Here is a 24616-nt window from a genome sequence, read left to right on the forward strand (position 1 = left end):
CGCGTAGAGGCTGGTAAACTCTTTGGTCTTTTGTTCTCATGGCACTGGTGACTGAGGCCAAAAAGAACCCAACTGCTATTAGCAAACATTAACAAACCTACAATGCTTAACTTGTACAGATACCTTACATGCTAAAGTGTCACTTGGAATTGTTCGGACTTTCATCTAATATTTTGACAAATTTCCATACACCACAACACAGTGGCTTTTTTTTCCTGTGAATTCTCTTATTAACTCTTCTGGTAACACAAATTTTCTGCAAATGTGCTGGAAGCTGGTAGAAGAAATGTTTATGAATTGACGAAGTTCGATCCTCTAGTATGTTAATGTTAAACTAGCAATTCAGGGCATTGAAACCTCTTCACAGAGGACAACGAACTTCAGCGCTAAACGTAGTTAGTCTGGAGTAGCTGGTTAATAACCAGCGGTTTAAAATTCTGCCCATCTCCTTATTCATTTCTCATCCACAGCACCCAGCAGCAGTGGGAAACAATGAAAGAGCAAGGTAAATTCCCCCACTGAACATAAAATCCGAGAGTGAAATCTGTGGCGAGTTAGGAAAATATTGTTTGATTCATTGTTGACTTTTGGCTTTGCATTTATCCATCTTTGACCATGTTAAACATCCAAACATTTGTCTTCACCCTTTCAAGGCCACATTGCAGGGTGATCGAACGTCCCATTAACATAATGTTCAACCGACAGCTAGCGACTGGGATTAAAGTCCAGTTGGCTGGTGACTTTGCTCTGCACCCACAGGGGTAGGATCCAGTGCAGCTGCCGGTTGTTCCTCACTCTTAGCTCTGCCGTCATGATTTGCCATTTAAGCATGAAAGACACTAAGAAGAGGCCAGGAGTAAAAACCTCGGCAGTTCATCTCCTGAAAAAAGGGGTAAGCTACTTCTCTTCCCAGATTATTATTTACAGAATCAGTCTGAAAATGTCATCAGTACTGAAGAGATTTGCACACCTCAAGGATGCATGTTTAGCCCACTACTCTACTCTCTCTACACCCACGATCGTGTGGCTGGGCTCAGCTCAAGAGCCATCTGTAATTTTTTTAATAGATTGTTGGTAGAATTTCAGATGGTGATGAGAAGGTGTACAGGAGTGGGACAGATTAGCTGGTTGACTGGGGTCACAGCAACAGCCTTGCAGTCAATGTCAGTAAGATTAAGAAAATGATTATGGACTTCATGAAGGGGAAGTTGAGGGAACATGCACCAGTCCTCATCGAAGGATCAGAAGTGGAGACAGTGAAGAATTTCAAGTTCTTGGGTGTCAACATTTCTGAGGATCTACCCTAGGCCCAGCATTTTGACACAATTGCAAAGAAGGCAGCTATGTTTCATGAGGAGTTTGAGGAGATTTGCTGTGTCACCAAAGACTACTCGCAAATTTCTACAGATGTATCACGGAGAGCATTCTAACTGGTTGCATCGCCGTAGGGTATGGAGGGGGTGACCGCACAGGATCGGAGAAGGCCGCAGGAGGTTGTAAACTCAGCCCGCTCGATCATGGGCACTGGCCTCTCCAGCATCCTGGACACCTTCAAAAGGCAAGGCCTCAAAAAGATGGCGTCCATCATTAAGGACCCTCATCCCCGGGATATGCCCTCTTCTCATTGCTACCATCAGGAGGGCGTACAGGAGTCTGAAGGCACTCACTCAAAGTTTCAGTAGCAGTTTCTCCTCCTCTGCCTTCCAATCTCTGAATGGACCCATGTATACTATCTTTGTATTTTCCCTCTCCTTTTGCACTCTTTAATAGACATTTCTTACTGTAACTTATAGCTTTTATTATATGTATCTCAATGTACTAATGCTGCAAAAGATAAAATTTCACAATATATGCCAGTGATATTAAACCTGATTCTGATTTCAATAGGTTTCAATAGGTACAGTTAATGTTAGAGAAATACATACAATATACACCCTGAAATTCTTCTTCTTCGCAAACATCCACAGAAACAGAGGAGTGGCCCAAAGAATGAATGACAGTTAAACGTTAGAACCCCAAAGCACCCCCAGCTCCCCCTCCCACGCACAAGCAGCAGCAAAGCAATGACAAACCCCCCCACCAGTAAAAAAGTAGACCTGAGTCAAGAAATCCAACCAGTTAGTCTTCACTTTTGTACACACATGGGTACAGTAGTGCTTTCTTCCCCACTGTAGATCACACTGGTGATTACTTTCAGATGAGATTGGTTCAGGAACCCTGTCTGCCCTTGATGTACTTATGGATGTCACATGCATCCTCCACGGTATTTCCCATCTTAGCAGTGGATCGTAACTTTTAGGTGCAGCCCATAATTGTCAGGGAAAGTTCACAAAAACCTAAGTGCATATTATGTAGGGATCTCTAATGATCACCACTGAATTCATTGCTTCACACTGCATCATTATTGTTCCCCCGAAATGACACCACTTTCATAATCTTGGTACGTGGGAAAAACACAAGCCGGGCCTGATCAACCCTGGACGAGGGTGTCTAGAGATTAAAGACCTGAAACACCGAAGACCCCAGGTTGCATTACTGACGATGTGTCCCAGTGCACACCCGGCTAATTAAGCCAGTTGGTGTTGGACCAGCTTAATGAAAGCATGGGCCAGATTAAAGTGGTTCTGCAACCTCATCCTCCACAAACCCACTTATCTCCTGATACTAAACTCCACAATCTGATCCCCCCAGCCACACATATACATCCCCAATCTTACCCTTAACCCTAATCCTGACGTCCAAGGGCCCACACATCCCAACTAACCCTGGCCCCACCCCCGCATATGAGCTGACTCGTGTAAGGAGGAGGAAGATCCAATATTGGACGTGGTTAGTGAAGGCGTGGGCCAGATCAATGTGGCAGGGTTGGGTGACACTGAATCTTGAGTGACGAGATCAAGAAGCACAATTCAGCCTCAATTTTTATTGTTCAGGGTAACACAAACCCCATCGTTGGCTGCTCCATCACTGAATGAGCTTTATTATATTCACATCAAGTCAAATCAAGTTTATTGTCGTTTAACTATCTGCATGTATACCACCAAATGAGACAATGTTTCTCTGGACCAGGGTGTAAAGCACAGTCATACCCATAACACAAATATTAGTTATTCAGATACAGCGTGCAATAGGCTCTTACAGGCCTTCGAGTCACACTGCCTGGTAAACTCCCCCCCCCCCCCCATTTTTTAATCCCGGCCTAATCACAGGACAATTTACAATGACCAATCAACCTATCAATGGGTAGGTCGTTGGAGTGTGGGAGGAAACCAGAGCACCTGGAGGAAACTGGTCATGGGGAGAACGTACAAACTCCTTACAGGCAGGGGCAGGAATTGAACCTGGGTCGTTTGTACTGTGAAGTGTTGTGCTAACCACTACACTACCGTGCCAACCACACACCTCCCCCCCATCATATAACATACAATAACTTCAGAAAGTAAGAATTAAATCTACAAATGAATTTCACATAGATAAACAATGTAAAGTGCATATTGTAGGGTACAGTACAAGTTATCCAGTGACACTTCAAACATCTGAGTCTATGCTGCAGAGTCTGCTCCCCTTTCCATCCCAGACCTATCTGAGGTCTAGTCAACCAGCTGACCTATCTCATTCCTGTATGCCCAGGGAATTCTGAATAACCTGAAAATAGTGAACGTGGAAAGCAGGATTCCATTAGTAGGAGAGTTAGGGATCCAAGGACACAGCCTGAGAATAAAGGGACATCTCCTTCAAACCGAGCTGAGGAAGAATTTCTTCAGCCAGTGGATTGTAAATCTGTAATTTCTTGCCACAGAAAGCTGTGGAGGCCAAGGATTATATTGTGCAAAAACTGATAAATTTCACAACTAAAAATAACACAACAGATTTTAAGAGATATACACTCAGTGGCTGATTTATTAAGTACATATTCTACCTAGTAAAATGGCCAATGGGTGTACACTTGGGATCTTCTGCTGCTGTAGCCCAACCACTTCAAAGTTTGATATGTTGTACATTCAGAGATGCTCTTCTGCATACCATTGTTGTAATGGATTGTTATTTGAGTTACTGTTACCTTCCTATCAGTTTGAACCATTCTCCTCTGATCCCTCTCATTAACGAGGCACTTTCACCCACAGAACTGCTGCTCACTGGGTGCTTTTTTTTTGTTTTTCACGCCATTGTTGGCAAACTCTAGAGACTGATGTGCGTGAAAATCCCAGGAGAGCAGTAGATTCTGAGATGGTCAAACCACCCCTGCCGACACCAACAATTATTCCACGATCACATTTCTTACCCATTCTGATTTTGGTCTGAACAACAACTGAACCTCTTGACCATGTCTGCATGCTTTCATGCATTGAGTTGCTGCCACATGATTGACTGAATAGATACTTGTATTAACGAGCAGGTAAACAGATATACCTAATAAAATGTCTCGGCTGTAAGGCAATGATAATAAGTATAATTCTGATTCTGAATTTCTTGATTGGTCTTGACAGGATTTAGGGATTACAGGGAGAAGGCAGGAGAATGGGGTTGAGCACAGAAATGCTATTAGCCATGACTGAATTGCCCAATTCTGCTCCTATATCTTATGCTTGTAGGCATTCAAGTAAAGCAATTTGAATACTTGCTGACCACCCCCCACCACTATCACTAAGGAGTCGGGACATGCTCTCTTCTTGATAATGCCATTAAGAAGAAAGTACAGGAGCCTCAGGACTCACACCACCAGGTTCAGGAATAGTTATTACCCCTCAACCACCAGATCCTTGAACCAAAGGGGAAAACTTCAATCAAATTCACTTGCCCCATCGTTGAAATGTTCCCACAACCTATGGATTCACGGTCAAGGCCTCTTCATCTCATGTTCCTGATACTTATTGCTTATTTATTAATTATTATGATTATTATTATTATTTATTTTTGTATTTGCACAGTTTGTTGTCTTTTACACTCTGGCTGAACGCCCAAGTTGGTGTGGTCTTTCATTGATTCTGTTATGGTTATTATCCTATTATGGACTTATCGAGAATGCCCACCAGAAAATGACTCTTAGGGTTGTATGTGTACCTTGATCATGAATTTACTTTGAACTTTCAACTCTGCTAGGTAAGGAAATGGACGGTTGCGTCTGAGTCTGGACTCTGTAAAGTCCAGTCCCCGTCTCAGACAATCCAGGCAAAAGTAATCGATGTCAGCTGGTGTGGATCCTTTGCCTTTGACAACGACCTGATACGGGACAGCAAACTCTACACTGTAAGTGAGCCAGTTGCATCTTATGATTGTTTGGAGCTGATACACCAGGCTGTTTTTTTAAAATCCTTTATTCTGTTCTTCACAGAGGTTCATGTCCATAATCACCACTCGTGTTCCCGAGCTGCCCTTTCGCTGTGCTGTTCTAGATGGGATATTCCAAACGCTCTCAGTCAATAACGCATCCCATATTAGCTCAATCTGAGCAACACACACAAAATGCTGGAGGAACTCTGCAGGCCAGGCAGCATCTATGGGAAAAAGTACAGTTGATGTTTCGGGCCAGAAACTCTGTGTGTGTGTGTTGCTCGGATTTCCAGTATCTGCAGATTTGTTTAGCTCAATCTGAAAATGTTTCTCAGCCAATGACACTCCTTGAAAATGTAGACACTCCTGAACTATGAATACAGTACATAGAACTTAGAACAGTACAGGCCCTTCGGCCCACAATGCTGTGCTGACCTTTTAACCTACTCTAACATCAGCTTAAACCTTTCCTCCAACACAGCCCTGCATTTTGGTCCTGGGCAAGGTTTATCGACACGGTTTATCGGACTCAATAGTTCATGTCACGACGTGTTTCTGGTTTCTGGTTGAGCCTTTTGCTGCTGTGACTTTGTGCGATTTGTATCAGGGCTGCCTGCACATAACGAATGATGCAGCTCTATATTGAACTGAATTGGATCTACCTGAACCCTGTTGATGACGTTGTGGGGTGGTGTTTTATATTCTGTGTTTCTCACTCTTTTTTATTTGGCTGTTTGCACGATTTGTGTTTTTTTTTCATGTTGGGGGGGGTTTGATCTTTATCTTTGAATAGGTTTCTTGATGTTTCTTTGTTTCGTGGTTGTCTGCGGGAAAACGGATCTCAGGGTTGAATGATAATAAATGTACTTTGAATCTTTGAATCTTTTTTTCTCTTCTGTGTGGCAATCTAAGAGCCTCTCAGATGTACGACCACCCCGGCAGCACGTTCCCTGCACCCACCACTCTTTACAAGAGACCTACTTGTTCTGGGAATGATGTCTCTGGCCGTTCACTGTATCTATGCCTTTTATCCATCTTCTACATCTTTATCAAGTCACCTCTCATCCTCTTTCACTTTTTGTCCCTCTTCCCTCCGGGAGAAGGTTCAGGAGCCTGAAGATACCTACGACCAGATTTGGGAACAGCTTCTTTCCAACTGTGATGAGACTGCTGAACTGATCCTGACCCGGATCTGGGCTGTACCTTCCAAATATCTGGACCTGACTTACATTACCTTACTTTCCCTTTTCTATTTTCTAATTATGATTTATAATTTAAATTTTTATTATATTTACTTTGTTTTGTACTTCAGGGAGCACGAAGCGCAGAATCAAATATTGCTGTGATGATTGTACGCTCTAGTATCAATTGTTTGGTGACAATAAAGTAAATAAAAAAAGCTCTATCTTTGTGGGCCGGAGGGCCTGTATTGTGCTGCAGGTTTTCTATGTTTCTATGTTACTCTACCTTTCCTCATAAGATATGCTCTCTGATCCAAGCAGCATCCTGGTAAATCTCCTCTGCTCTCCCTCTAAAGTTCCCACATCCTTTTTGGCAACCCTTTCGCAACACAGCAAGGTTCCACAGCTAAAAATCATAAACTGGCTAGAACTTTCACGCAAGATCCCCACCACCTAGGCGATGCCGTTTTCTTGCAGCTTCCGTTAGAGAGGAGGTCGAGAAGCCTGAAACCCCACAGCATCATAGAAACATAGAAAACCTACAGGGCCTTTGGCCCACAATGCTGTGACAGACATGTATTTACTTTAGAAATTACCCAGGGTTCCCATAGCCCTCTATTTTTCTAAGCTCTGTGTACCTATCCAAGAGTCTCTTAAAAGACTCTATCGTATCCGCCTCCACCACAGTCACTGGCAGCCCATTCCACGCACTCACCACTCTCTGCATAAAAAAACTTCCCCTGACATCCCCTCTGTACCTATTTCCAAGCACCTTAAAATTGTGCCCTCTCGTGCTAGACATTCCAGCCCTGGGAAAAGGTTCAAACACAGCTACTTACCTTCAAACATTTGGTTCTTGAACCAACTGGCAAAACCGTAATCACCACAGTTTAGCAGCACAGTGACCCACTTTGATCACCTTGCATTAAATGGACTTTTGGTATGTTCTAATTGAGTTTTCTTGTCTGCTGGTTTCCTGCTCTCATTGTTGGAGGAGCGATCTCTCTCTCTCTCTCTCTCTCTCCACCCTCTCATTCTCTCTCTCACTCTCTCCCTCTCCCTCTCTCTCCCCTCTCCCCCTCTTTCTCTTTCTCCCCCTCCCCCCTCTCTCTCTCCCCCTCACTCACTCGCTAGTGAGAGAGCCTGTCTGAGATACCGAAGTGTTGGGTTATGGACTGCAGTTTTTGATGGACTCTAGATCAGGGTCTCTTTGAGGGATTTTGCTGTTGCGTGCCTGGTGGGTTGGGCAGAGGGGGGAGGTGATTTCTCCTGGTGAAAGTCCAGGGAGAGGGCGGATCGATACTTCTGCTGCTGCCTGTGTGTGTGGGCGAGGGGAGGGGGGCTTTGGGGTTCTGATATTTCTATCGTTCATTCTTTGTATCTTTTATTTGTTTCATGGATGTCTGAGAAGAGTAAGTCCCTGTACACAGTACTGCAGTAATCTTATGCATTGCACTGTTCTGTGAAAAAAAAAACAAAATTTCATGACATATGTGAGTGATGATAAACTGATTCTGATGTGGATCTCCTTTGTGGACTGAGAGTGGGAAGGGGGCAGGGAGAGGGGAATCGTGATTGGGAAAAGGGGAAGGGAGCAGGAAGTACCAGAGAGACATTCTGTAATGATCTGTTAGGAATCAAATGACCTTGCCTGGTGTCTCAGAGAAGGGTGTGTCTGTACCCATGCCACCCCCCGGCCCCTGGCGCTCCTTCTCTGCCACCTGTCCCACACCCCTCCGCTGGCACTCCATCTTCACCATTCCCAACATCCCTTTGCTCCCACCAGATTTACAAACTCGCTGTCCGCTCCAGTTTGATAAATACAGTCCTGTGCAAAAGTCTTAGGCACCCTAGCAATAGATATGTGCCTAAGAGTTCTACACAGTACTGTACATCTGCAAATGTACGCTCACCTTACCACAGAAGTCATCGGTGGAATGTGAGCGGAGTACGGAGGAAGGAATGAAGTTTCCTGATTTATCTCTCTAAGTTTCAGCCCACTCTACTGCCACTAACTCGGATCAGATGGATTGGAATACAGAGGTCATCAACTTCGCAACATCTCCTCCCATGGCCTCAAGCCAGACCAAACCTCGCGCTCCCCAAATGCAGGGTCAATGAGCCGCAGGTCTGTTTACAGTAAGATTTACTGTCATTCGAGTTCAAATTGACCTCCTATAGAGCTACTTGACTTTAGCTCTCAACAAAAAAGCACAAGATTGAATCCTTGTAGAAAATTCTCCCTCAGAATCAGAATCAGGATTAATATGTTGTGAAATTTGTTGTTATGTGACAGCAGTACATTGCAATAGATAACAATAAAAACTGTGAATCGGTACAAAGTGTGTGTATATATATATTATATTTGTATGTGTGGTGAACTATGTGCCTGTCTGGACACGCCCCCCCTGCTGACTGCTCCTGTGGCTCCTCCCACAGACCCCTGTGGACACGCCCCCTGCTGACTGCTCCTGTGGCTCCTCCCACAGACCCATGTGGACACGCCCCCTGCTGACTGCTCCTGTGTCTCCTCCCACAGACCCCTGTGGACACGCCCCCCTGCTGACTGCTCCTGTGGCTCCTCCCACAGACCCCTGTGGACACGCCCCCTGCTGACTGCTCCTGTGGCTCCTCCCACAGACCCCTGTGGACACGACCCCTGTGGACACGCCCCCTGCTGACTGCTCCTGTGGCTCCTCCCACAGGCCCCTGTGGACACGCCCCCCTGCTGACTGCTCCTTTGGCTCCTCCCACAGACCCCTGTGGACACGCCCCCTGCTGACTGCTCCTGTGGCTCCTCCCACAGGCCCCTGTATAAAGGCGATTGAGGCCTGACGCTCGGCCTCAGTCTCCAGGACATAGTATGATGGACACTCACTCCTGGTTCTTCCAGTCAATAAAAGCCGATATCTCGCCTTACGTCTCAGTGTGAGTTATTGATGGTGCATCAGTATGTTAATGTGTTTGTTAATTGAGATACAGTATGGAGTAGGCCCCCTTGGCCCTTTGAGCCGCACTGCTCAGCAATTCCAAGACGTAATCCTAGCCAAGTCACTGGATAATTTACAATGACCCATTAACCTACAGTCTTTGGACTGTGAGAGGAAACCGGAGCACCCGGAGGAAACCCACTTGGTCTCGAGGAGAACGTACAAACTCCTTACAGGCAGCGGCGGGAATTGAATCCGGGTCGCTGGTACTCTAAAGTGTTGTGCTCACCACGTCACTACGGTGTTGCCACTCTCCCTTCTGCACTACTCAAATAAGTATTGCAAAAAGAGAGAAAAAAAGTAGGGAGGTGGTGTTTAAGGGTTCAATGTCCATTCAGAAATTGGATGGCGGAGGGGAAGAAGCTGTTCCTGAATCGCCGAGTGTGTGCCTTCAGGCTCCTGTACCTCCTCCCTGATGGCAGAGGGGAAGAAGCTGTTCCTGAATTGTTGACTGTGTGCCTTCTGGCTCCTGAACCTCCTCCCTGATGGCAGAGGGGAAGAAGCTGTTCCTGAATCGTTGAGTGTGTGTCTTCAGGCTCCTGTACCTCCTCCCTGATGGCAGAGGGGAGGAAGCTGTTCCTGAATCGCCGAGTGTGTGTCTTCAGGCTTCTGTACCTCCTCCCTGATGGTTGCGATGAGAAGAGCATGTCCTGGGTGATGGTCCTTAATGCTGAGATGTCGCCTTTTCGAGGCATCTCTCCTTGAAGATGTCCTGGATGCTGGGGAGGTTAGTGCCCATGATGGAGCTGATTCTGCAGCCTATTTCGATCCTTTTCAGTGCCCCCATCCCCCATACCACACGGTGATGCAGCCAGTTAGAATGCTCTCCAGGGTACATCCGTAAAGATTTGCAAGTGTCTTTGATGACATACCAAATCTCCTCAAGCTCCTAATGAAATATACCTGCTGCGGTGTATTCTTTGTAACTGCCTTAATGTTAGACCATAAGACATACGAGCAGAACTAGGCCATGTGGCCCATCGAGTCTGCTCAGCCATTCAATCATAGCTGATCCTTTTTTTTCTCCTCCTCAACCCCAGTTCCCAGCCTTCTCCTCGTAATCTTTGATGCCATGTCCAATCAAGAACTTATCAATCTCTGCCTTAAATACACCCATCAACCTGGCCTCCACAGCTGTATGTGGCAACAAATTCCACAAATTCACCACCCTTTGGCTAAAGAAATTTCTCCGCATCTCTGTTTTGAAAGGGAGCCCCTCTATCCCGAGGCTGTGCCCGCTTGTCCTACACGCTTCCACCATGGGAAACATCCTTTCCACATCTACTCTGTCTAGGCCTTTCAGTATTTGAAAGGTTTCAATGAGATCCCCCCCTCCTCATCCTTCTGAATTACAGCCAGTACAGACCCAGAGCCATCAAACATTCCTCATATGATATCCTTTTCATTCCTGGAATCATTCTTGTGAACTTCCTCTGGACCCTCTCCAATGCCAGCACATCTTTTCTAAGATGAGGGGCCCAAAACTGTTCACAATACTCACCAATGCCTGATAAAGCCTCAGCATCATCTCCTTGCTCTTGTATTCCAGACCTCTTGAAATGAATGCTAACATGGCATTTGTCTTCCTCACCACCAACTCAACCTGATATACTGGGCCCAGGATGGATCCTCAAAGATATTGACACCCAGGAACTTGAAATTGCTCACACTTTTCACTTCTGACCCCTCGATGAGGACTGGTATGTGTTCCCTCATCTTCCCCTTCCTGAAACCCACAATCAAATCCCTGGTCTTACTGACGCTGTGTGCAAGGTTGTTGCTGTGACACCACTCAAACAGCTGATCTACCTCGCTCCTGTACGCCTCCTCATCACCATCTGAAATTCTGCCAACTATAGCTGTGTCATCAGCAAATTTATAGATGGCATTTGAACTGTGCCTAGCCACACAGTCACGGGTGTGGAGACAGCAACTCTTGACTGCTGTTAGTCCCAATGGATCATTAGAGGCTGAGTGTAATAACAACTGTGATGTGATTTTCACACTCCTGTAATAAGTGAGCAATATATTTTCCCTGTGGAATATAGTAAGGAGTAAAAGTGATGATACAATCACATAGAAATGGCAAGCAGTTTTTTTTACATAAAGCTGATGAGAAAAGATGGAGATGTACACTGAGGTGATCTATGGCTTTTGCAAACACTAGCTGCACACTTGACAACGGCTGGCACAGTAATATCAACATCATCATTATGTGCCATGTCGTATTGACGTGGGTGATCGCAGTCTTTCAATGACCATGATTGTTCTCAGCAATTTTTTCTACAGAAGTGGTTTGCCATTGCCTTCTTCTGGGCAGTGTCTTCACAAGACGGGTGACCCCGGCCATCATCAGTACTCTTCAGAGATTGAATGCTTGGCATCAGTGGTCGCATAACCATAAGACCGTAAGACACAGGAGCAGAATTAGACCATTCAGCCCATTGAGTCTGTTCTGCCATTCCATCATGGCTGATCCTGGATCCCACTCAATCCATACACTTGCCTTCTCACCATATCCTTTGATGCCCTGATCAATCAGGAAATGATCAACGTCCATCTTAAAGCTATGCATGGACTTGGCCTCCACCGCAGTCTGTGACAGAGCATTCCACAGATTACTACTCTCTGGCTAAAAACTTTTGTTCTTGGCAAATTTTTCTACAGAAGTGGTTTGCTATTGCCTTCTTCTGTGCAGTGTCTTCACAAGTCGGGTGACCCCAGCCATTATCAATATTCTTCAGAGATTGTCTGCCTGCCAGTGGTCGCATAACCAGGACTTGTGATGTGCACCAGCTGCTCATACGACAATCCACCACCTGCTCCCATGGTCACGTGACCCTGATTGGGGGCTAAGCAGGTGCTACACCTTCCCAAGGGTGACCTGTGTGCTAGTGGAGGGAAGAAAGTCTTACATCTCCTTTGGAGGAGATGTATCTCCACCCCACCATCTGATACAGTAACAGCAGGAATGCTGGAGACATCAAACCAGCCAAGCAGTATCTGCAGCAAGAGAAGGAGAACATTAACTCTCTCCTTTCAGATGCTTTCTGATCTGCGGCTTCCAATGTTTTCTGTTTATTTATTTGGTGATACAGCGCAGTGTAGGCCCTTCAAGACAAGCCACCCAACCACCCAACAAAGCAGATTCACCCCAACTGAATCACGGGACAATTTAAAAAAATTTATTTTGTTTAATTTTAATCATTCATTTATTTAACGGTACCGCGCGGAGCAGGCCCTTCCGGCCCAGCGAGCCACGAGGCCCCAAGAATCTCTGACTAACCTGACCCACCCTAACCGAACCACGGGACAACTTACAATGACCAATTCACCTACCCGGTACATCTTCAGACTGTGGGAGGAAACCGGAGCATCCGGGGAAACCTTGATCATTCCACTGGGGAGGACGTACAGCGAATCCTTACGGAATGGCGCCGGAATTGAGCTCTGAACTCTGGAACACCCCGAGCTGTAATAACTGCTGTAGGCCCTGTCCACTATGCGACCATCATGCTCCGTCTATTTCAGTCCTGGATTTCGTCTTTGATTTTAATTTGATCCTCATGAATCCAGAATGATACAGAGCGCAGAACAGCCAAAGTATTTTCCCTCCAAAGGCATTCTTCTTTAAGTATACACTCAGTAGCAACTCTATTATGTGTGGTGCCTCCTACCTTTGAGCCTCTCAAGATTTTGGATATCACTCAATGGGAAAGACGGGTTTTCTAACAAATCAGCTCAGTCTCTGGATGAGGTGCGGTATATCAGGAGAAAATTAAATATCATTTTGGCTGACCAGCTGATTTCTAGTAAATTATGTAGATGCTAAGGACTGGGTTGTGTAGGGGGTCACTTTGTCAGGGTATTTGACCATGATTTTGCTGGCCTCTCATGATAGCCTTCTCTCTATAAGAGGAACCCATTGGCTTTTCCATCACTCTTCCCTTGTCCTATAACATAGAAACAGGCCTTTCAGCCCAACTCATCCACGCTAGCCAAGATACCAATCTTTGTTAACCACATTTTCCTCCACTTAGCCCATATCCGTCTAACCCTTTTCTACCTGTATATTCATTAAAATGGCAGTTTTAGTTTATTGCAACTGACTGTCCATATATACAGTATCATGCAAAAGTCTTGAGCATGTATATATAGCTGGGCGCCTAAGACTTTTGCACAGCATAGTAATAATTCTATGTATTGCACTGTACTGCTGCCGTAAAAAAAAACTTGATTTACAAACTCGCTCTCTGCTCCATGTTGACAAACACAGTACTGTGCAAAAGCCTTAGGCACGTATATGTATATATATGCGTGTGTGTGTGTGTGTATGTATTGTGTCCATATATATACAGTATATGTATATGTGCCTGAGACTTACACAGTATCTTACAACCAAATAAACTACATTCCTCCAGCCACAAAACATGTATCACACACAGAACATAAAACAAAATATTACCGGTGAGTCCTCATCGCCCAGTTATAGCCATGTGATGAGCTAACTACTAACCCGTACGTCTTTGGGATGTGGGAGCAAACTGAAGCATCCATAAGGAACACAGGCCTACGGGGAGACTGTACAGATTCCTTAGAGACAGCGGCTGATTTGAACCCAGGTCACTGGCACTGTAATAGCGTTACACTGTCCACGGCGCTACTGTGCTGCCCACATATTTTCTATAAACATGTGGACAGACGTATTAGGAAAGATTTCTTTATTTCCTTCCCGTACGGAAGGAGGCCATTTTGGCCCATCTTCTCTACAGTGGTTGACAGAATCATCGCATTTTCCCAGTCATCCTAATCTTCCCACATTCCCAACAAATTCCCAGAGTCTGCTGCTCACTTACACATCAGGACACACTGCAATTAACCTCCCGTCCCCACATTCTCGGAATGTGGGTTAAAGGCGGAGTATTCGGGGGAACCCACACAGTCACAGGGAGATATGCCAGAGGTCCGAATTGAAACCTTGTTGCTCAAACTTTGAGACAAGTTGCATCACTGTGTCATTAAATCCTACTTTCTGGTTACCAAAAAAATCCTGAGCTCTGTGAGTCAACCGATTTAAATAAGGTGGCTTGATTTCTTCCTAAAATAAAATTAGACTTGAAACCAAATTAAACCAAAATTAACCTGAAATCCTTTCCATGAGGACTATGACCTTGTCGTAGGGTTTGGGGGCTTGCATGCCTCAATGACCTGGAGAGCTATGCTGGCTGGAGTCTGGGCTTTATGCTTTGACTCTTGGTGGTGTCACCCGTGCCAAACAGGTCAAAGGGTAGAGGCCAGACTAAGAGTGGTCCACCAGTCCTCCAGGTTCAGGGGTTCAGCTCAGGGCTAACAACCCTGACTGATCAAACAAAATTGTTTCGGAAATAGCAATGAATAATCCTTCTACATCTGAGTGTGACGGTATTCCTGAGTCTCCACCCGGGTCTTGCGTGACTGACTACTGACTCGATGAGGGAAGCCCTGAACACAAACAGAGATGGGGGACCTTCATCGATGTCCTAAATGCCAGCGGCGTAACAGGCAGGAGGGAAAGTAACCTGAAATCATATTTGTTCTTGCACTTATTCTTGCATATTTGTTCTTGGATCGAATATGGAACCTTGCAACGGAGTTATAACGCAAAGATTTTCACTCCCTCAAGTTGTGGGATGGATGTAAGATTTGAATAAATTTAAAACATGAATAAACTCTTCCTTTATCTACAACAGAATTGTCATAAATAACAAGAATTCTACAAATCTTCCATGAAATAAGATGTCTCTTTACACAGGAGCAATCACTTTTAGAACAAAGGTGGCTTGTTGGATTTCCGAGGGAACTGATAGAAACATAGAAAACCTACTGCACAATACAGGCCCTTCGGCCCACAAAGTTGTGCCGAACGTTGTCCTTACCTCAGAAATTACCTAGGGTTACACATAGCCCTTTATTTTTCTGAGCTCTATGTACCTTTGCAGGAGTCTCTTAAAAGACTGTATCGTATCTGCCCCCACCACTGTTGTCGGCATCCCATTCCACGCACTCACCACTCTGTATAAAAAAACTTACCCCTGACATCTCCTCTGAACCTACTTCCAAGCACCTTAAAACTGTGCCCTCTCGTGTTAGCCATTTCAGCCGTGGGAAAAAGCCTCTGATTATCCATATGATCAATGCTTCTCATCATCTTATCAGTAAATCAGCAATAAGAGTTGGACTCTGGACAGCCTGTGGAAATAACATAGGGAAAGTGCATTTTCTAAATTCATGCTAAGTAGGTTTTTATCCCTTTTACTTGTTAGAAATTTAAATTTAAAGTTACTTGCAGAGTCCTTAATGATGGCTTGTCTGGATACATGATTTGAATTTTGTCTCAATCAAAGTTAAAGTCAAACTAAATTTACTGAAAAGTTCATATATGTTATCATACACAACCTTGAGATTCATTTTCTTGTGGGTATATACAGGAAAAGAAGGAAATACGATAGCACATATGGAAAACTATACATCGGGTGATGGGGTGGATATATCTCTCTAGCAAATGAAGCATAAAGCAATCGATCCTTCCCTCCTCGAGCTGCAGGTCACTGTTGGACAAGGTGTAGAACCTGCTTAGCAACCCCAGATCAGGGTCACATGAAGTCATGGGATGATTTGGATGGTCATATGAGCAGAATCTGGTTTATTATCACCGGCATGTGTCATGAAATTTGTTAACTTAGCAGTAACAGTACAATGTAATAATAATAATTATTATTATTATTATAATAACTTTATTTATCCCAAGTGGGAAATTATTTCAATACAGCAACAACACTTAAAAACACACTTAGCAATAATAATAATTATTATTATTAATAATAATACATATAAAATAATATTAACTAATAACAAAGTCCAGAATAATAATATACACCATAATAATTTACCAATGTGCAATAGTGTCCAACACACAATCATAGAGAGAGAAGAAACTGTGATTTCCCGTAAGTATTAAATAGTTAAATTCGTAGTGTAAAAATAAACATTCTTAAAAAGTAGTGAGGTAGTGTTCATGGGTTCAATGTCCATTCAGAAATCGGATGGCAAAAGGGAAGAAGCTGTTCCTGATTCGTTGAGTGTGTGCCTTCAGGCTTCTGGACCTCCTTCCAGATGGTAGCACTGAGAAGAGGGTATGACCTGAGTGATGGGGGTCCTCAATGATAGATACTGGCTTTCTGAGGCACTGCTCCTTGAAGATGTCCCGGTCCGTATCACAAGTCCTGGTTATGCGACCACTGACGCCAGGCAGGACAATCTCTGAAGAATATTGATAATGGCTGGAGTCACCCGTCTTGTAAAGATACTGCCCAGAAGGAGGCAATGGCAAACCACTTCTGTAGAAAAATTTGCAATCATGGTCATGGGAAGACCATGATCGCCTATGTTATATGACACGGCACATAATGATGATGTCATATGACACAGTACACATTAGGTTACATTAGGCGGCACAGCAACGTAGTGGTTAGCACAACGATTTACAGTATCAGCGACCCAGGTTCAATTCCCACTGCTGCTTGTAAGGAGTTTGTACGTTCTGGGTAATCCAGTATCCTCCCATATTTCAAAGCATTATGAGTAAGTAGTTTAATTGGTCACACGGGTGCAATTGTGCGGTGCGGCCTGCCTGTTATTGTGCTGTACCTCTAATTAATAAATAAAGAAAGTTTGACAATTCCTTTCTATACGGTGAAAGTTAGTCTAAGTGTGAAGATCTCTGGAAAGGAAATGAATTGATTTTTGGATGCCTGTTGTCACATTGTCTACTGGGCTGAGTTACCCACCCTGCTGGGAGAGGTTACTCCCGGATGGTGGCTGCCTTATTTAATATACACTCAATGTTACATTTCGTCAGACTCAGTGGAGACATGCGGGGTCTGACCGGAACTCCTCTACCACCCAGTCAATCCTTAGACTAAGATCAGGTTAAACCTGAAAGCTTTTATTCATTAACTGAATACCAACAAGGACATTAAAAGGCCTGAACAGATTAGATATGGCAAAGTTATTTCCCTTGGTAGGGGAGTCTAGGACAAGAGGGCACGACTTCAGGATTGAAGGACGTCCATTTAGAACTAAGATGCGGAGAAATTACTTTAGTCAGAGGTTGGTAAATCTGTGGAATCTGTTACCACGAGCGGCTGTTGAGGCCAAGTCATCAGGTGTATTTAAGGCAGTGATAGATAGGTTTTTGATTAGCTAGGGCATCAAAGGGTATGGGGAGACAGCAGGGGAGTGAGAATGATGGGCTGAATGGCCTTCTTCTGCTCCGAAATCTTATGGTCTTGTGATCTTATCATCTCTGCCCATCCTAACTGGTTAGGATCAATAAGCCTCAAGACCTTGGCCTCAATACCACCTTATGCAATTGGACCCTCGATTTCCTCACTTGCTGACCCCAGTCAGTTTGGATTGGCAATGACATCTCCTCCACAATCTGCACCATGAGGCTGTGTGCTTAACCTCTGCTCTACTCACTTTCTACCTGTGACTGTGAGGTCAAGCACAACTCCAATGTCAGATTTAAGTCTGCTGTCGACACCACTGTCGTAGGCTGAATCAAACGTGGGGATGAATCAGCACATTGGAGGGAGATTGAAAATCTGGCTGAGTGGTGCCACAACAACAACTTCTCGCTCTATGTCAGCAAGACCAAGGAGCTGATTATTGACATTAGGAGGAGGAAATTGGAGGTCCATGAGTCAGTCCTCATCAGAGTATCAGAGGTGGAGAAGGATAGCAAATGTAAATTCCTCGGTGTTATAATTTCAGAGGATCTGCTCAGCACATATTGTAAGCGCAAGTATGAAGAATCATCGATGGTGACTCTACTTCCTTGGAAGTTTTCAAAGATCCACCATGACGTCTACAACTTTGCCAGACCTCTATAGATGTGTAGTGGAGGGTATATTGGCTGGTTGCATCACAGCCTAGAAAACGTAGAGGATCTGGCCGGGTCCCTCACAGGTAAAGCCTTCCCACCATTGAGCACATCTACATGGGGCGTTGTTGCAGGAAAGCAGCATCCATCATCAAGGTCGTCCACCACCCAGGACACGCTCTCTTCTTGCTGCTGCCATCAGCAAAAAGATACAGGAGCCTCAGGACCCATGCCACCATGTTCGGGAACAGCTACTACCTCTAAACCACCAGGCTTTTGAACTTCACTTGCCCCATCAGTGAACTGTTCCTACAAACCATGGACTCACTTTAAAGGGCTCTTCATCTCATGTTCTTGATACTTATGATTTTTTTCTCCCTCTTTTGCACTTGCATGGCTTATTGCTTTTCCACACCTTGGCTGCTTGTCCATCCTGTTGGGTGTAGTCTTCCACTGATTCTACTGCTTGCTCTGTCCGCCTGCAAGAAGACAAACCTCAGGGTTGGATATGGTGACCTGCACTGTATATACTTTGATTCTAAATTTGTACTTTTTCCTTCTTACTTTGTACTCAAGTTAGGCATCTTGAGAAGTGAGTCAGCTTCTTAAACCACTTCATTCTTTGTGGTGAAATGTCACAGGAAGTATCTCTAATTAATTCCTTGAACCCTATTGTTATATTTTGCAATTCTGAACCAAGCACTCCCATATTACCTGCAGGTGATTGGTATTGCCTGGCAACATAACAAACGTCCAACATGTGGTGTAAGGAAATGACATCTCCATGATGTTGCTCTTGTAGTACCTGCTCTGTTTATGATTCCTCATTTGCATTAACAATGATGTAAAATTATCTCATTATAACCTGTTTACTACCCAATTAATTCAATAATTAGCTGAAAAAACTCCCACTTATTTTATCAATCCTCATTAACCTACATGCCTGTGAGGCCTGAAGTTTAATACATGGCTAAGGAGTTGATGTAGGAGGGAGGTCCTAAGATTTATGGATCATTGGCTCTCTTCAAGGGAAGGTGGGACCCGTACAGAAGAGACGATTTGCACCTGAGATGGGAACTAATATCCAAGCAGGAAGGTTTCCTCGTGCTGCATGGGTGGGGGGGAGGTAAACTAGAATTGCAGGGGGTTGGGAAGCTGAGGGACATAGACGTTGTCAAGACCTTAGACAAAGTCAGGAACTAAAACCAAATGGTTGAGTATGGTGTGACTAATGTCCTGGGCTGCATATATTTCAATGCAAGAAGTATCATTTGAAAGGCAGGTGAGCTCAAGGTATGGATTAACACCTGGAAATATGATATTGTAGCCATTGGTGAGACTTGGTTGCAAGAGGGGCAGGACTGACATCTCAATGTTCCAGGGTTCTATTGTTTTAGATGCGACAGAGTGGAAGGGATTATAGGAGGAGGGGTGGCGTTACTAGTCAGGACAGACGGGAGAACTCGTTTAGTGAGGCGTTACGCATGGAATTGAAGAATAAGAAATGTATGACCATGTTAATGGACCTATATTACGGACCACCCTTCAGACTGAGGGATTTAGAGGAACAAATTTGCAGAGAGCTTACAGACCGTTGCAAGAAACGTAAGGATGTTACAGTAGGTGATTTTAACTTTCCACATATTGACCGGGACTCCCATACTGTGGAAGGTCTAGATGGGATAGATTTTGTCAAAAGTGTTCAGGAAAATTTCCTTAATCGTATATAGAAGTTCCAGCGTGAAAGTGTGTGATCTGCTATTAGGGAATGAGACAGGGCGGGTGACAGAAATTTGTATAGGAGAACACTTCGTACCTAGTGATCACAACACCATTCATTTCAAAGTAAATATGCAAAAAAAGATAGGTCTGCTCCAAGAGTTGAGGTTCTAAATTGGGGGAAGGCCAATTTTGATGGTATCAGAAAGGATCTGGCAAGTGTAGATTGGGGCAGGCCGCTTTCTAGCAAAAGTGTACTTGGTATGTGGGAGGTCATCAAACTTTGAGAGTACAAAGCTTGTACCTGCCTGTCAGACTAAAAGGTGAAGGTAACAGGTGTAGGGAATGTTGGTTTTCGAGAGATATTGAGGCCCTGGTTAAGAAAAAGAAGGAGGTGCATAGCAAGTATAGGCAGGCGGAAACAAAGGAGGTTCTTGAGAAGTTTAGGAAATGCATGAGAACACTGAAGAAAGAAATCAGGAAGGCTAAAAGAATGCATGAGGTTGCCCTACCAGACCAAGTGAAGGAGAATCCTGAGGGATTCAATGGATATATTAAGAGTAAAAGGATTGCAAGGGACAAAACTGGTCCTCTGGAAGATCAGAATGGTCATCCATGTTCAGAGCCAAAAGATATGGGGAAATCTTAAATGAATTTTTTTGCATCTGTATTTACTTAGGAGATGGAGATAGCCTATAGCAATGAGGGAAAGTGGCATCAACTTCATGGACGCAGTCCAGATTACAGAGGAGAAAGCCTTTGCTGCCCTGAGGCAATTAGAGTGGATAAATCTCCAAGGCCTGACAAGGCGTTCCCTCAAACACAGTGGGAGACAATTGCAGAAATTGCTGGGCCCTAGCAGAGATATTTAAATCATCCTTAACAACAGGTGGGGTACCAGAGGATTGGATGATAGCCAATGGTGTTCACTGTTCAAGAAAGGCTCTAAAAATAAATCAGAAAATTATAGGCCAGTGAGTCTGACATCAGTTGTGGGAAAGTTATTGGAAAGTATTCTAAAGGACCAGATAAATGAGTATTTGGATAGACATGGACTGATTAAGGATAGCCAGCATGGTTTCATGCGTGGTAGGTCATATCTAACCAACCTTACAGAGTTTTTCAAGGAAGTTACCAGGGAAGTTGATGAAGGCAAGGTAGTGGATGTTGCCTACATAGACTTTAGAAGGCATTTGTCAAAGTCCTGCATGGGAGGTGGGTCAAGAAGGTTCAGTCACTCAGCATTCAAGATTAGATAGTAAATTGGATTAGACATTTGCTTTGTGGGAGAAGCCAGAGAGTGATATGAGATGGTTGCCTCTCTGATTGGAGGCCGAGTGGAGTACTGCAGGGATCAGTGCTGGGTCCACTGTTGTTTGACATCTATATCTATGATCTGGATGATTATATGGTTAACCGGATCAGTAAATTTGTAGATGACACCAAGATTGAGGGTGTAGTGGACAGTGAGGAAGGCTGTATTGCAGTGGGATCTGGGCCAGCTGGAAAAATGGGCAAAGAAATGGCACATAAAGTTTAATGCAGACAAGTGGGACGTGTTGCATTTCAGGAGGTCCAGCCAGGGTAGGTCTTACACAGTGAAATGGAGGGCAGTAAGGAGGATTGTAGGATAAGGGGATCTGGGAATACAGGTCCATAATTCATTGAAAATGGTGTCACAGGTAGATAGGGTCGTAAAGAAAGCTTTTCGCACATTGGCCTTCATAAATCAAAGTATTGAGTGCAGGAGATGGGATGTTATGTTGATTTTGTATAAGACAATGGTGAGGCCTAATTTGAAGTATTATTTGCAGTTTTGGACACCTACCTTTAGGAAAGATGTAAATAAATTTGAAAGAATACAGAGAAAATTTACAAGGAAGTTGCTGGGTCTGGAGGACCTGAGTTATAAGGAAAGATTGAATAGGTTTGGACTTTATTCCTTGGAACGTAAAAGACTGAGGGGAGATTTGATATACAGAATTACGAGGGTATAGATAGAGTAAATGTATAGGGACAAGCAAGCGTTTTCCACTGAGGTTGAGTGGGACTACAACTAGAAATCATGGATTAAGAGCGAAAGGTGAAAAGTTTAAGGGGAACATGAGGGGAAACTTCTTAACTCAGAGTGTCATGAGAGTGTGGAATGAGCTGCCAGCGCAAGTGTCACTTGCAAGCTCGGTTTCAACGTTTATCAGAAGTTTGGATAGGTACATGGATGCTAGGAGTATGGAGGGTTATGGTCCAGGTGCAGTTCGATGGGAGTAGATAGTTTAAATGGTTCAGCATGGACTGAATGGGCCGAAAGCCCTGTTTATGTGCTGTACTTTTCTACGACTCTATGGCACTAAGTTTTGATTGAAGTGGGCAGCTGATTCAGTACCTCTTAGTTAAAAGCTATTCCAATTGTTAAGTTGATGATGCAGTCTTGCACTGTCGGATATTAGCCAAAGAATAGTGAATCTGTGGGATTCATTGCCACAGATGACTGTTGGGCATATTTAAAGCAGAGGTTCTTAGTTCTTAATTAGCTGTGTGGAATGAGCTTCCAGTAGAAGTGGTAGAGGCAGGTTCGATATGGACAGGAAAGGAATGGAGGGTTATGGGCTGAGTGCAGGTCAGTGGGACTAGGTGAGAGTAAGCGTTCGGCATGGACTAGAAGGGCCGAGATGGCCTGTTTCTGTGCTGTAATTATTATATGGTTAATTAGTAAGATTATGGGCAGAAACAGAAGAATGGGGTTGAGAGAGATAATAAATCAGACTAATACTAATGTATCAGACTAAATGGGCTGAATGAAGGAGAATTGGAAGGCACCTTGTCTGAATTTTTAGAAACTCCCTAAACCCCCTAACCATTGACTCCCCCTCGATGAAATTTCCTCTCCCCATTACTTTTTGTTGTTTGTCACTTAGCTGACTTTAAATGTGCCGTTAGATCCCTTCGTGTTATATAGGCTTCTCCTTTTCTGATGTCTACCATGCAGGAGCTCATCAAACACCATGTTGTAATGTTAACAAAGTTACCGCAGAGACACAACTGGTATAGTTAAGATAGTCTTTTATTCAAGACACACGCACAAGCTGACCGAAAGAGGGGCTCCTACAATCTTTTTATAGAGCTTCCATTTCTCTAATATTGAAGAAAGATAAAGACCCTACTAACTGTGCTTCCTATAGACCTATATCTTTATTGAATGTAGACTCCAAGATTTTTTCCAAGTTACTGGCATCTAGATTGGAGAAGGTATTACCCAAAATTATTTCAGATGATCAAACCGGTTTTATTAAAAATCGCTATTCTTTTTTTAACATTAGGAGATTGTTGAATATTGTTTATACTCCCTCACATGACACTTCAGAATGCGTGATTTTATTAGATGCGGAGAAAGCATTTGATAGAGTTGAATGGCCTTACTTATTTAATGTGTTGGAGAAGTTTAATTTTAGTCCGATATTTATATCATGGATTAAATTGATTTATCATACTCCAGTAGCCTCAGTGTTTACCAATAATCAAAGATCTCCCTTTTTTCGCCTATTTCGGGGCACTAGACAAGGGTGTCCTCTTAGTCCATTACTATTCAACATTGCCTTAGAACCTTTGGCAATTGCCATCAGACAATCACAGGATATTTTGGGTATTAATCGAGGGACAGACATTCATAAGTTATCTTTGTATGCAGATGATTTATTACTATTCATTTCTAACCCGGAGAAATCCATCCCAGCAGTTTTATCATTATTGGCTCAATTTAGTGAGTTTTCTGGGTATAAGTTAAATCTTAATAAAAGTGAATTGTTTCCTTTGAATAAACGGGTCCCAATTTATGGAAATTTACCTTTTAAATTAGTTAATGATTCTTTAACTTATTTAGGGATCAAAATCACAAAAAACCATAAAGATTTATTTAGATTTAATTTTTTACCCTTACTTGATCAGATTAAAGGTTTGTTTACTAAGTGGTCACCTTTATCTTTATCCCTAATAGGTAGGATTAATGCTATTAAGATGGTTATTTTACCTAAGTTTTTATATATTTTTCAAGCGATACCAATTTTTATCTCGAAATCTTTTTTTACTAATGTTGACTCTAAAATTTCTTCATGTATATGGCAGAATAAAAATCCCAGGTTGGGTAAAATATATTTACAGAAGGCAAAAAAGGAAGGCGGGTTAGCATTACCTAATTTCAGATTTTACTATTGGGCAGTTAATATTAGATATTTGTTATGTTGGTTGAAAGATGGGGGTGGATCTTTCGGCCCTTGTTGGGTGAGTTTAGAAACTAAATCTGTATCAGCTTATGCTCTGGGTTCTATTTTAGGGACTTCTCTCCCTTTTGCTCTTTCTAAATTGCCGAAACGAATTGACAACCCAATAGTTAAACATACTTTGCGTATATGGTTTCAATTTCAGAGATTTTTTGGGTTGATTCAATTCGTTTTAAATAGTCCTATTGTATCTAATTGTTTTATCCACCCTTCCATTATAGATCAAGCTTATTCAGCTTGGAAAACTAAGGGATTACT

At 43.5% G+C, this 24616-nt stretch overlaps 1 protein-coding gene across 2 annotated transcripts in view; it reads left to right on the plus strand.

The window, feature by feature from the left end:
- Window positions 1–737: 737 nt before the first annotated feature.
- Window positions 738–24616, plus strand: part of si:ch211-195b13.1 (STKc_SGK domain-containing protein) — an 85582-nt gene continuing 61703 nt past the window's right edge. For both annotated transcript variants that reach the window (XM_059949286.1, XM_059949287.1), the window contains exons 1-2: window positions 738–892; window positions 5101–5247. In XM_059949286.1, the coding sequence (XP_059805269.1) occupies window positions 812–892; window positions 5101–5247 (228 nt within the window). In that variant the 5' untranslated portion in view covers window positions 738–811. The remainder of the gene's footprint in view (window positions 893–5100; window positions 5248–24616) is intronic.

Source organism: Hypanus sabinus, chromosome 24, assembly GCF_030144855.1.
Source record: "Hypanus sabinus isolate sHypSab1 chromosome 24, sHypSab1.hap1, whole genome shotgun sequence".
Lineage (NCBI taxonomy): Eukaryota > Metazoa > Chordata > Chondrichthyes > Myliobatiformes > Dasyatidae > Hypanus > Hypanus sabinus.